The sequence below is a fragment of the Emydura macquarii genome, unplaced genomic scaffold, assembly GCF_026122565.2.
Source record: "Emydura macquarii macquarii isolate MOO-44397 ecotype Brisbane River unplaced genomic scaffold, CSIRO-AGI_Emac_v2 contig_374, whole genome shotgun sequence".
NCBI lineage: Eukaryota > Metazoa > Chordata > Testudines > Chelidae > Emydura > Emydura macquarii.
Genome location: NW_027130511.1, coordinates 5,196,632 through 5,209,071, shown reverse-complemented (window position 1 = coordinate 5,209,071; position 12,440 = coordinate 5,196,632). Strand labels below are relative to the sequence as shown.

General features: G+C 43.7%; 1 protein-coding gene across 3 annotated transcripts in view; it reads left to right on the top strand.

The window, feature by feature from the left end:
• Positions 1 to 306: 306 nt before the first annotated feature.
• NRXN3 (neurexin 3) overlaps positions 307 to 12,440 on the top strand; it is a 1,218,301-nt gene continuing 1,206,167 nt past the window's right edge. For all 3 annotated transcript variants that reach the window (XM_067532399.1, XM_067532391.1, XM_067532404.1), the window contains exon 1: positions 307 to 1,015. In XM_067532399.1, coding sequence (XP_067388500.1) covers positions 307 to 1,015 — 709 coding nt within the window. The remainder of the gene's footprint in view (positions 1,016 to 12,440) is intronic.

Below are 12,440 nucleotides of genomic sequence, written 5' to 3'. Positions count from 1 at the left end.
TCACCTTCGTGTGTTCCACCAAAGCAAGACCATCTTGGGTTCTTTGCCCTTCAAGAAAGTACATCGCCTGGAAAATTTTCACCACACCCCCTCTCCTTTTGGGATAAAGGCCTCCGGATCCTAACGGATAGCTGAGATCTTTCCTTGGAGAGGTGAATTTTCCTGGCCGATCAGGTGCACGTGCTCTCTTTGTGCTTTCCTTCTCCTCCTGTGGAAGTTATCAGTTACAGTGTTTGTTACTGGCGTCCTTCTCAACAGAGTTGTGGCTTTTATTTTTCTCTTAGGGAAGAGCAGGCTTTTGCAACAATGGGCTTCACTCTCCACTCTGTCTGCTTCACCCTGAAGGTGAGCTTACTTCTGGGCTCCTTACTGGGCCTCTGCCTGGGCCTGGAGTTCATGGGCCTCCCCAACCAGTGGGCCCGCTACCTCCGCTGGGATGCCAGCACCAGAAGCGACCTGAGCTTCCAATTCAAGACCAATGTCTCAGCTGGGCTGCTCCTCTACTTCGATGACGGTGGTGTCTGCGACTTCCTCTGCTTGTCCCTGGTTGATGGGCGCATCCAGCTCCGGTTCAGTGTAGACTGTGCTGAGACCACGGTTGTCACAGAAAAGCAGGTCAACGACAGCAATTGGCACTTCCTGATGGTCAGCCGCAACCACCTCCGGACGGTGCTGGTGCTGGATGGTGAAGCAAAACCTGGTGAAGTGCGCCCTCAGCGTCAGTACATGAACATTGTCAGTGACCTCTTTGTGGGTGGTGTCCCATCCGACATCCGCCCTGCTGCCTTGACCCTTGATGGCATCCTGAGCGAGCCTCCATTTCAGGGATTTATCTTGGACCTGAAGTATGGCAGCTCGGAACCACAGCTGCTAGGCAGCCAGGGGGTCCATCTGGACATGGAGGGGCTGTGTGTAGAGAATCCTTGCGAGAACGGCGGCACTTGCTTCCTCTTGGATGGCGAGCCACATTGTGACTGCTCAGCCACTGGATATGTTGGCAAACTCTGCTCGGAAGGTAAGAGATATCCTTCCTTCCTTCCTTCCCTTCAGCTCTTTGCGAAATGGGATGGGTTCATTTTTCATTTAGCATGGCTGCAAAAGTCCTGGCGCCTCTATTGGTGGATCTCAAAGGAGATAAAGTCCCCCTACAAATCACAAGCAACCCCTCTCTCATAGCATATAGCAAGGGGAGGTTCACGTGCGATGGCAAAGAGGGAAAGTTGCAGATATGACACAACATGGGGAGTGTGGGGAGAATCCTCACTACTAACTTGTTAATGGGGCTGGACAAGGTAAGGCAATGAGTTCATGAGACTCAGGGTTTGTTGGCGAGATGGGTCAAGCCCCAAACATTTGTCTGAATTCCCCCTCAAACTTAGGAGCTGCAGGTAAAATGGGGATCAAATGTGAACCACCTTTGTTATGGGCTTTGTGGAATCCACACTTGACTGACAAAATTTAGCAAAAATAAGGCCATCCTTGGTGTAGCTTGATGCTAGTCTGTAGAGGGCCCTGCTCTGCCAGTGTTGCTCACACAGTAATGGCTGAGATTGTCAGTAATGGCTGAGATCCTGGTTGTTCCAGGATCCCTGCTCAAATCATTTTGGGGCCCATGTGAAAGGTCTGACTATTGCAGAAGGAATAAAACTGAGGATTGAGTGTAACTACAGGATTTCTTTTTTTTTTTTTTTTCAAAATAAAACTAGTGACAAAAAACCTAAAACTCACCACAGGATAAATACAAAGACTTGTTTCTTGGTCTTTTCTGACAAAGCCATGGTAATTGGCTCTCACCAGTGAGCCTCACTGTTTTAGGTGTCCGTGCAGGCAAGAGATTTGGCTAAAGCTCCCTAGATTGACAGTGAGAAGGCCAGAATCTTGCTGCACTGTCTTTCTGGTGTGGTTTTAGCCTAAGATGGGGACTTGGGATGTCTTGGTTGTAAACTGGCCAGAAATTCTCCTAGATTTTGGAGTATAAAAACACCCCGCCCTCCTTTCACTCACCTCAAGTAGTTTCTGGATGGCTGCTCTCCTAGATCTTGGAGTCCACATCACTCTGTGGGAGCGTAGAAGTGTAGTTGGGGACATGCACCAGACCAAGCATGTGATCCTGAGAGGTGCTAAATATCCCAAACTTCCCCTGAATTTTCTGTTCTGACTTGAGTGCTTGGCACCACTCAGGATTGGCCCATTAATGAGGGAGAATGAGTTGCTGAGCTTGGGCCTTAGAGGATCTGAGGCTGCAGGAGTTGCTCAGTGTGATTAAACAGTCATGTAGCATTAGTGCTGAACATATGGGCCTGTTCCTTGCATCCTTTGTAGACCCAAAATCCTGCTGAAGTAAAAGAAAGTTTTGCGGGATAGAGGATTTCAGGATTCACACTTGCATTTGGACTTTGAAACCTAGAGAAATAAGCCTCTTCCTACTTCCTGAGCTAATGGATCAAGGCTCCACAGGGAACTACTTTAGATATCAACAGCCTGTGGCTTTCATCATGTTTTAAAAAATGCTGTAAGCAAGCAGGGCTTCTGCCCGCCAAGGGGGAGCCCTGACAGCTCTGGACAAGGCTTGAATGATGGAATTTCCATATTTCCTTGTGGGGTGCAAGGTATGTGAAATGCATCTTCTAATGGGGCAAGGGATGTGTGTTGCACAGACATCAGTGAGTATGGAAATTGCTGTTGTTACATGTGAAATCACGAGTCACCATTGTAGTTTGTTTCCTGTAGTGATGTATCATTTTCCTCCCAACTTCTTATTTCATGATGGGGGAGGGGGGAGAAATTTTGCCTTAGAGTACTTTTTTCATATTTTAACCCATTGTGAACCATGGTTGTTCCCTCGGGTGTGATGCACTGTTCAGGGAATTTTTCCCTCAGCTCTAACCACAGACATTCCCTTAGCTGCTCTCATTTCCCCCATTTGCTATTATGCCATGATGTGTATTTCATTTGTTTTAATTATTTTTTTTTTATAAACAATCTTGTTCTCTCCTTTCCTGTCCACCTTCTCCCTCCACTTGTCACAACTGCTGTGATCCTGTAATTGTGACGGCTAAGGCCACTGCCATACGGTGTCAGCCCATCAGCATTGTGGCATCACTGCTAGGAAGGAGGAGAAAGGGAGAAACGAAGTTCTATAAGGTGAAACAAGCAACCAAAGAAGTACCAAGAAAACGGAACAAGGAAACTAATGAAATGGACAAAGATTTTTCCTTTCACTTGGAAAATCTTTTCCCACTACAAAAAGTTCTTCTGTTTTAATGCAATATGTACCTTTTTAAATCATGAGTTCTCTTGACAGGTTTCAGGCCATTACGTGACTATTGATTGGTACCTGTATCTGCAGATGGTAAAACCACAACAAACTCATTTATCGTATGGAGATATAAATTAAAAAAATGGAGAAATAAATAAAAAATAAATAGTCGGTGGAACCTGGTGATAGTGGATTTAGCAGTCAGGAAGAATTCAGTCCAGATTAGTCCAGAATTCAGTGGATAGGGAAGGAGAAAACAAAACCCAGATTCAGATCTGGATCTTCAAATTCAGATCTGGATCTTCAGATTCAGATCTGGATCTTCAGATTCAGACTGGACTAAGTGGATTCAGTCAGTTTTCTCCTTCCCTGTCCACTGAATCCACTTAGTCTAGTCTGAATTTGGACTGAGTGGACTGAATCTGGCAAAGCTCCCATTGATGTCAATGGGATAAGGACTGCAGAATCAGGCCCAGAAATTCCTCTCAGTAGCTTGATCCATGGTTGACCCACATAGTATTTTTGGTTTGTTTGACATTGCTTCCACCTCTGTTTCCCCTCAAGAAAGTGAACTTTTTGTTGCTGGAACTAACATTTTCTCATTAGTTTATTTCCTTATCCTGCCCTGGGAGATTTGTTCAACTGTTATTTAACATGAATAATTTATTCCTGATCTTTCTTTTTAAAGAAGACACACTCCCTTTTGACTAGACACCAGCAGCGGTGGATCCTTAACCCGCTTACACAATTTGTCAGCCCTTTAATTTGCGTGCATGCATTTTCACTCAGTTGCTGATGCAGTTAGCTCATTCATTGGGAGCTGATCTGATCCGATCAATAACTTCTGTTTTAATAGCTAAATGCAATATGTACCTTTTTAATCATGAGTTCTCTTGACAGGTTTCAGGCCATTATGTGACCATTGATTGTTACCTGTGTCTGCAGATGGTAAAACCACAACAGACTCATTTATCGTATGGCCAAAGAAATAAATAAAAAATAAATAGTCAGAGGAATCTGCTGGTCGTGAACTGATGGAATGATTGTTTCAATGCAAAGTGCAGTTCCAGTTACAGTGAATCTCAGCACAGAGTGTAACATTCTGTGACAAGATGAAACCATAAATCCCATGAAAACACGTGCCTGTATGTTCAGAAAACCATATGGGCATTTGGTGCTGAATGTGTGTGCATAATTACCAGCATGGCACACATTTTGGCAACTGCATGTGCAAATGGCCAGTGCGGTATCCTACTGGTCACTGGCATGGCAGTTTCTGTGACTGGGTGTGCAAATACGTGCACACTTAAAAAAATCTGAACATTCAAAATAAAATAAATCACACTTTTCAATACAATGGGATTCAAAAGTGGTTCATTGAATCTGGCAACCCTGTCAAAGGAATGTTTTGAATAGCAGTTAATATGTAGATTGCTGGGTGATGGTGGCATGAATCCCGAAGCTGAAGTTAGAGTGACCTGTCTGCCCACTGATCCGCCAATAAACCCCTTAATTCTTGCTGGGAGTAGCCTGGTGCTAACAGGCTGAAGCTCTTTTACTGGTCGAATAGCACAGAAATTACTTCTCCATAGACATTTTCTTTTGTTTTCTAAACAAAAACCAACTAAAATATTTGTGTAACTGCCTGAATGGCCACAACTGCACACTCATGTTGGTGGTCTTGCACACACACAATCACATTCTCTTGTATATTCAAGTACAAATCCTTTTCCTTTCCCAAACTCATCTGTTGAGACCAGACTTGCTGATGTGCTTTAGCATCAGCTCAGCATCAAGCATGTGAGGAGGTATACAGATCCTTGCTACATTGTAGACCTCACCCAGGTCCCAGGGTCTCCTTTGGGCTCTGTGGGTGGAGGTGTACCAAAAGCATACTTACAAACTGCATTGACTCCCCTAGTGGCTGCAGAGCCCTGAAGTTGATGCCTTCAGCAGCTTCACAAAGCAACACACCAAAGCCCTTGTGCTGCCAGCAGGGGCTGTTTCTAAACGAAGCCTGAATAGGGGCCTGATTGCACCTCTTCCCTTGATTACAGAGCAAGATTTCCTGGGGATGCTGCCTGCTGACTGACAGAGGAGCCTGTTACTCTGCAATTATCACTCTTTTAACTGCAGAGGGAACAGCTTTCTCTATAGCCTCATGGCTTCATTTAAAGAGACACTGTACCATGGGGTTTATCTTCCACCTACCCTTTTAGAGAAGCACAACCTTCTTGTTCTGGCTAGATCTAATGAAAACTGCCTGGCATTCTCCTGCAGACACAAGGTGCCTCTTCTAGCTGCCCCAAAGTTTGCAACACTGAGGGCTGGGTTGGCACCTTTCCAGAAGCCTGATGGCTGCACTTAATTTGCATATAAATTTACATACATTTTGTAATCAAAAACAAATGAACACGACCATAATATTTGCACCTACTTGCATCTTCCTTGATAGATGAATATAAATTGCTTGTTGTGTGACTTCACCAGCAATAAACAGCTGCCGAGTCTCCACTTGGTCCTTGCCCTGCAGTTACCGGGAGAGGGCAGGCGCCCCGGGCTGCATTTTGAGCAGCCCAGATCTTCACCCTCCAGTGCAACACTAAGAATGAAACAGATGGTAACCTACGGCTGGAGAGTAAATGTGGGGAGAAGAGTCCTATGTACCTTTGTATGGAGCCTCTGATAGTCTATGTGCAACTTGTGCCCTTTGGGCTGGAGGTCTGGAGGCTTGGGAGCAGAATGAACACTGCCTTTCCTTTGGTTTCTGGTACTTTCTTCTTTGTCATTCACTTCCCCCTTTCATTCTCTGTTAAACTCTTGGATTAAATTCCTATGGCACATTTTAAAGTAATAATTTTCTAATCATGTTATTTTTATGCGGTGCCAGATGGGCATCAGAGAAATAAGATCTGTTAAGATCTATTAATTGAATGTTTGTAAAATGCTGTGATGCTCCAAAGTGCCGTGTAAACACTGTTTATTATTGTTAATGGTAAATATTAGTGATGAGCGGGAGCCACAGAGGTTCAGTTTGGATCCAATATGTCCCTAAATTCCAGCTTTAATTTGTTATGAAATAGTACCCTGTCTCCTTAAAAATGGAAAGGGGCCCCAATTCTCTGTCACTGGGCACTCAGTGTGGGGTCCGATGGCCAAATGCAGCCCTCCAGAACTGAACAAATGTTCTGTAGCCACCACCCACCTTTAATGCAGAGTAGTAACAGGAAGACTACAGGTCCCAGTGTACAGTGCTCTATCAAGTCAAACAACCTGGCCACAATGTATGCTGGGAGCTATATTCTTCCAGGTCCATACCCCTGTATTTCAGATGAGTGGGCAGCTGCAATCCTGTTCTGTTTGATAGTAAATCAGCTGCAGCCCTTGGTGTGGTAAAGTTTGGGCAACAACAGTTCTAAGACACAGAAAATGATAACGGAACTTGGGTGAACGGCTTCAGCTATCTTATCCTAGCCATGCTGTGGGGTGGTTCTGTCTCTCTGTGCTGAGCAAAGCCACAAGTTAGTTAGGTGACAGAACAGCTGGATCGGAAAACCAGTTTAGCCGGAGGAGAATGCAGAACAGGCCACAGAAAGGAAGGAGGTAGGATTAGGAAATGAGTGGGAAAGAAGCTTAGCTTCAAATGAAATAATACCATGGTCCATCGAAGGGCATGGGCAATTTTTGTTTTGTTTTATTTTTTTAAAGTACCTCTTCAGAGGCAAGACATGTCCTGACATGGGCTCTGTATAGTCCCTAAAATGGTTTTTGGCTATGCCTAGGGCCAGGGGGAATTTTAACATGGGCTGAATGGGATCCAAGAGCACGAGGTCTAGATGGAGTTGGGACAGCTTCTTCCTCCAGCAGCCAGAACAGTGCCCTTGCTGCCCCATCCCAAGGAGTGCAGGCAAGGCGGCTCTGAATCAGATGGGATCCTTTGGGCATTACCACACTACAAATAACTGTAATGATAGGAGGAGGATGGGCAGCTAGGAAATCCCCATTCCTACTAAAATGTGGGCAGGAAGGGGGAGCCACTTAGTGAATTTCAGGGAGGAGGCTGGGATATTTGTTTTTGTTTTTTAAATTTTGCCCTAAAGTCACTGCCTAGTACCACCTTGTGCTGGGCAGCTTGCTTGGGAGTGGGCATGACACCTGTAATGAAAACAGAGCAACAGTGAATAAAGGTCTAAGCTCTGTGGCTGATGGTGTAGCCCTTGTCTTCCTCCTTACCCCAGGTTCTAAGTGCCCAGGCTGTATTGTAGGGGATGCTGTTTTTAAAGACCTGTCAGGAGTATGGTGTGGGACCTTCCCAGGATAACCTGGGAAATGCTGGAAACCTGCACACACTATGATGGTTGGAGTAGTAAAGCCAAAGGCTCATGAGGAAGAGGATGAATGCATATATCCAATGAACTAATGAGAGAAAATGGCCACCTCCATGTCATCTCTCAGCCATGATGTCTCACTAGCCAGGGAGATGGTGCTAATGCGTATGGTGATATGGTAGAATGGCCACCTATCCTGGGCTGAGCTGTTAAATGTGTTCGTTGTCTTGTCCTTTTGTATTGGCCGCCCTCTAGCTTTGGTGGATAACAAAGCTTCTCCTTTCACATGTGGAAACCAAGTGAGTTGTCAGTTTTGTTGCTGTTGGGTGACAGCAATGTTAGCCTTGGGTGTAAGACTGCTGCTCTCCGACAATCCTTCATTGCAGACCTGCTTGCTCTCACACTAAAATCACTTTCCAACAGGAGGTACTTTCATGGATGGGAAGTAGGGGGAGCAAGTGCATGAGGGAAGAGGGTGGGATGAGAGGATCCGAGACTGAGGAAGAGGATGGATATAAGAGGAAGGAGTAATAGGTAGAGGATGGGTGCTACACAGTATTAGAAGCAGAGCTATATTTGTTTAATGTGTAATTTTGCTCTAAAACAGGGTTCTGTAAGAAATGCCTGGGGGTATGTTTGTGTGTTATATGTATGCTGGTTCTCCGAATAGCCACAGTTTACAAGAAAAAAATGTCTTCTAACTGCCAGCTCTGACAATTTACCTTGGAATCTCAAAGTCAAACTTAGTTCTTTTCTTCTCATGCATCATCACCAGCATGGTAGACTGTAGGTCAGACTATGCTGTAACTTACGCCTGCTCAACCCCATTAGCCCTGAGGAGACAGTGATGTTGCTTAAATGTAAATTATGACAGATTTTGGCTTGTACTACCTTTTATTATTGGCAAGAAAGGGTGGACCATTCATCAGGGGACTAGCCTGGGACTTGAGAGACCTGTCAAAGTCCAGTGTAAAAATGCATTGGGAAGGCCAAAAAAGAATTGGAAGAGTAACTAGCAAAAGACAAAAAAATGAACAGAAACATTTTTTTAAGTACGTCAGAAGCAGGAAGCCTGCCAAACAATCAGTGGGGCACTTGATGTTAAAGGTGCTCAAGGAAGACAAGGCTGTTGAAGAGAAACTAAATGAATTTTTTGCATCGGTCTTCATATCAGAGGTTGTGAGGGAGATTCCCACACCTAAGCCATTCTTTTTAGGTGACAAATCTGAGGAACACATTGAGGTGTCAACAGAGGAGGTTTTGGAACAAATTGATAAATTGAACAGTAATAAGTCACCAGGACTCGATGGTATTCACCCAAGAACTCTCAAGTCACTCAAATATGAAATTGCAGAATTGCTAACTGTGGTGTGTAACATACTGCTTAAGTCAGCCTCTGTACCAGATGACTGGCAGATAGCTAATGTAATGCTAATTTTTAAAAAAAGAAAAGCTCTAGATGGGAACCTGGCAATAACAGGCAAGTAAGCCTAACTTTAGTACCAGGCGGATCAGCTGAAACTATAATGAACAAAATTATCAGACACGTAGATAAACATGATATGTTGGAGAAGAGTCAACACGGCTTTTGTAAAAGGAAATCATGCCTCATCAATCTATAAGAATTTTTGACGGTATCAGCAAGCATGTGGACAAGGGTAATCTGGTGGATAATAGTGCTCTTTGGACTTTTAGAAATCCTTTGACAAGGTCTCACACCAAAGACTCTTAAGCAAAGTAAGTGGTCCTGGGGTAAGAGGGACGGTGCTCTCCTGGATCAGCAACTGGTTAAAAGATAGGAAACAAAGGATAGGAATAAATGGTCAGTTTTCACAATGGAGAGAGATAAATAGCCTGGTCCCCCAATCATTTGTACTGGGGCCTATGCTGTTCAACATATTCATAAATGATCTGGAAAAAGGGATGAATGGTGAGGTGGCAAAATATGCAGATACAAAATTACTCAAGGTAGTTAAGTCCAAAGCAGACTGGGAAGAGTTACAAAGGGATCTCACTAAACTGCTTCCTATCTTTTTGGGTAGCAAAATGATAGATGAAATCCAGTGTTGATAAATGCAACGTAATGCATCTTGGAAAATACAATTCTGACTATACATACAAAACGATGGGGTCTAAATTTGCTGTATTCACTCAAGAAATGGATTGTGTATAGTTCTCTGAAAACATGTGCTTGAGGTGCAGTGGCAGTCAAAAAAGATAATAGAATGATAAGAATCATTAGGTAAGGGATAGCTAAGAAAACAGGATATATGATAGGTGGGCCATTATAATATGATGGTATGCCCACCCCTTGCATACTGCTTGCAGTTGTGGTCATCTCATCTCAAAAAAAGATATGATTGATTTGGAAAAGGTGCAGAGAAGGGCATAAAAATGCATAAGGGCATGGAACAACTCCCATATGAGGAGAGATTAAAAAGACTGGGATTGTTAATCTTAGAAAAGAGATTACTAAGGGGGCGATATGCTAGAGGTCTGTAAAATCATGAATGGTGTGAAGAAAGTGAGCAGGAAGTGTTGTTTACCCCTTCATATTACACATGAACCGGGGGTCACCCAATGAAATGAATAGGCTGCAACCCAAACAAAAGGAAGTACTTCTTCACACAATGCACAGTCAATCAGTAGAGCTCATTGCCAGGGAATGTGAAGGCCAAAAGTATAATTAGGTTCAAAACAGAATTTGATAAATTTCTGGTGGATAGGTCCATCAATGGCTATTAGCCAAGATGGTCAGTGATGCAACCCCATGCTCCAGGTTTCCCTAAATCTCTGACTGCCAGAATCTGGGACTGAACAATGAGGTGGATCACTCGATAATTGCCTTGTTCTGGTTATTCCCTCTGAAGCACCTGGCACTGGCTACTGTTAGAAGACAGAATATTGGACTAGATGGATCATTGGTCTGACCCAGCATGGGCATTCTTTCCTGCTCTGCAACAGATTTCCTGTGTGACTTGGGCAAGTCACTGATAGAGTAACACAAGGGAAGTAACTCAGGGTTGGATTACTTGAGCTAATTCTATAGTATGGCTGGACTTGCATTTCTCTGTGCCTCAGCTCCACATCTGTAAACACCTCATAGGATGTTGTAAGGTGCTTAACCTAAGATAGAGAGTGATGATGCCTGAGAAAGAAAGGACCCAGTTTGGCTCTCAGATCCCAGGCTGAGCTTGCAGTTATCAAGGAACGTATCTTGTTAATTTATCATATGTGAGCTCATTTCTTCATCCCCTCCCCTTAGTCCACATACAGCCTTTCAAAGTTTTTTACGGGAAACCAGCAGCTCTGTAAAGGGACTCTTTCACGATTTAACCCTTTCTGCCACTTTCCCCCAGAAAAGCTTCTTTCTAACTAACACCTGAGATTACTAAAATGCTTTCAATTCTATAGTAACAACCAGTTTCTCATTCCTTGTTGATGCTGGTTTTTTTACTTTCTGCCTTTCATTTAGGTTGGAACAGTGATTCTAGCTTGGTCCCTTTCATTCTGCAGACCTGACTTGCTATTGCCCTGCGCCTTGCCCTGTCAGGAAAAGCAAAGTGGGTGTAAAAATATTACTGGATCGGAATGGCAAACTCTGCGATCTATTTGTCCTAGTGTGACTGACTATACAAGATGCAGGGCTTTGGAGATTAAAGCCCTCTAGTTAGTTTCACATGCAGTAGCCCAAGGCTATTTGGTGTTTTAGGTTTGTAAGACACTACAAGGGAAAGTAAAAATGTACTTGTAATGATTCTCTTCCTGGTAGTTGCTATGCTAATCTCCCTTCCCCCTTTGTTTTTAATCTTCAACTTTTTTTACTTTAACTACTTATTAATATGTATCATTTATTGTTACGTGTCCACAGTGTTCTTCCTGCTCTCCAAAGAGCAGAGACGGTGCCCTCCAGGATCTTACAATCCAAGACCCTGATCTGCCTCTCTTTACTCATGGAAGTAGCTCGCTGAAGTCATTTGAGTGAATAAAGGGAGCAGGGTTTGGCCCTAGGCACTTGACAGAGTCCTTTTTTAAAGAATGGAGGAAACAGTTCATCTGTGTTTGTAGAAATTTGTTCTGTGGGTTAAAAACTGGCTTCAATATCTAGTGCTACTGGCTAGCCCCTGAGCTTCCTTGACTGCTGCATTTATTCAGAAGCATCTCTAGTCTCTTAAGTGGGTTTTTATTTCTTTTCAGTTTGTTGCCTCTGTACTTGAGAAAAATGACACTGTGTAAATTTTTCAGACTTCTGGAGTGTCTCCTCAGACCTGTGTCTGCCTCTCTCCCATCCCTTTCACCTTCTCAGCTTCGCTTTCGTGTCCAAGTTTCCTCTTGGTGCCTTTTTCATCAGGTATTTTTCATCATGGGTATTTGGGACCCCCAGGTCGAAGGTTATGGCTTGCTCGGAGTCCATGGCAGAGATAGTGAATAGAGAAAGAGGCTGGTGTCAGCGCTCTGTGAATTTCATAGCTCAGTGGTATTTATAGCAAAATTCAATAAGCTCCTTTCTGAAAATGAATGGTGTCTATTCCCTCAGGAATCTAAAAAAATGGAAAGTGTGTGTATGGCTTATTTACTTAATAAATTGCTTTTTTAAAAAAATGTGTACAAGGCTTGTGAAAAGAAAAAGATAGAAATTGAGGAGATGAAATCACTCGACTGTGAACCAGGTGAAAGAAAAGGGATGGAAGGTAGCCAGAATTTCACAGCTTTCTCTCACTTTTGACCTTTCCCTTTTCATAAAAGAGGCTGTGCCTCCTGTGAGGGCTGCAGTGCAATTTCAGTGTTTAGGAAATATGGGCTGGATAAAAGGACTGGATCAGGTGGGTCCTATGGGTCTTTTGATCTTGGGA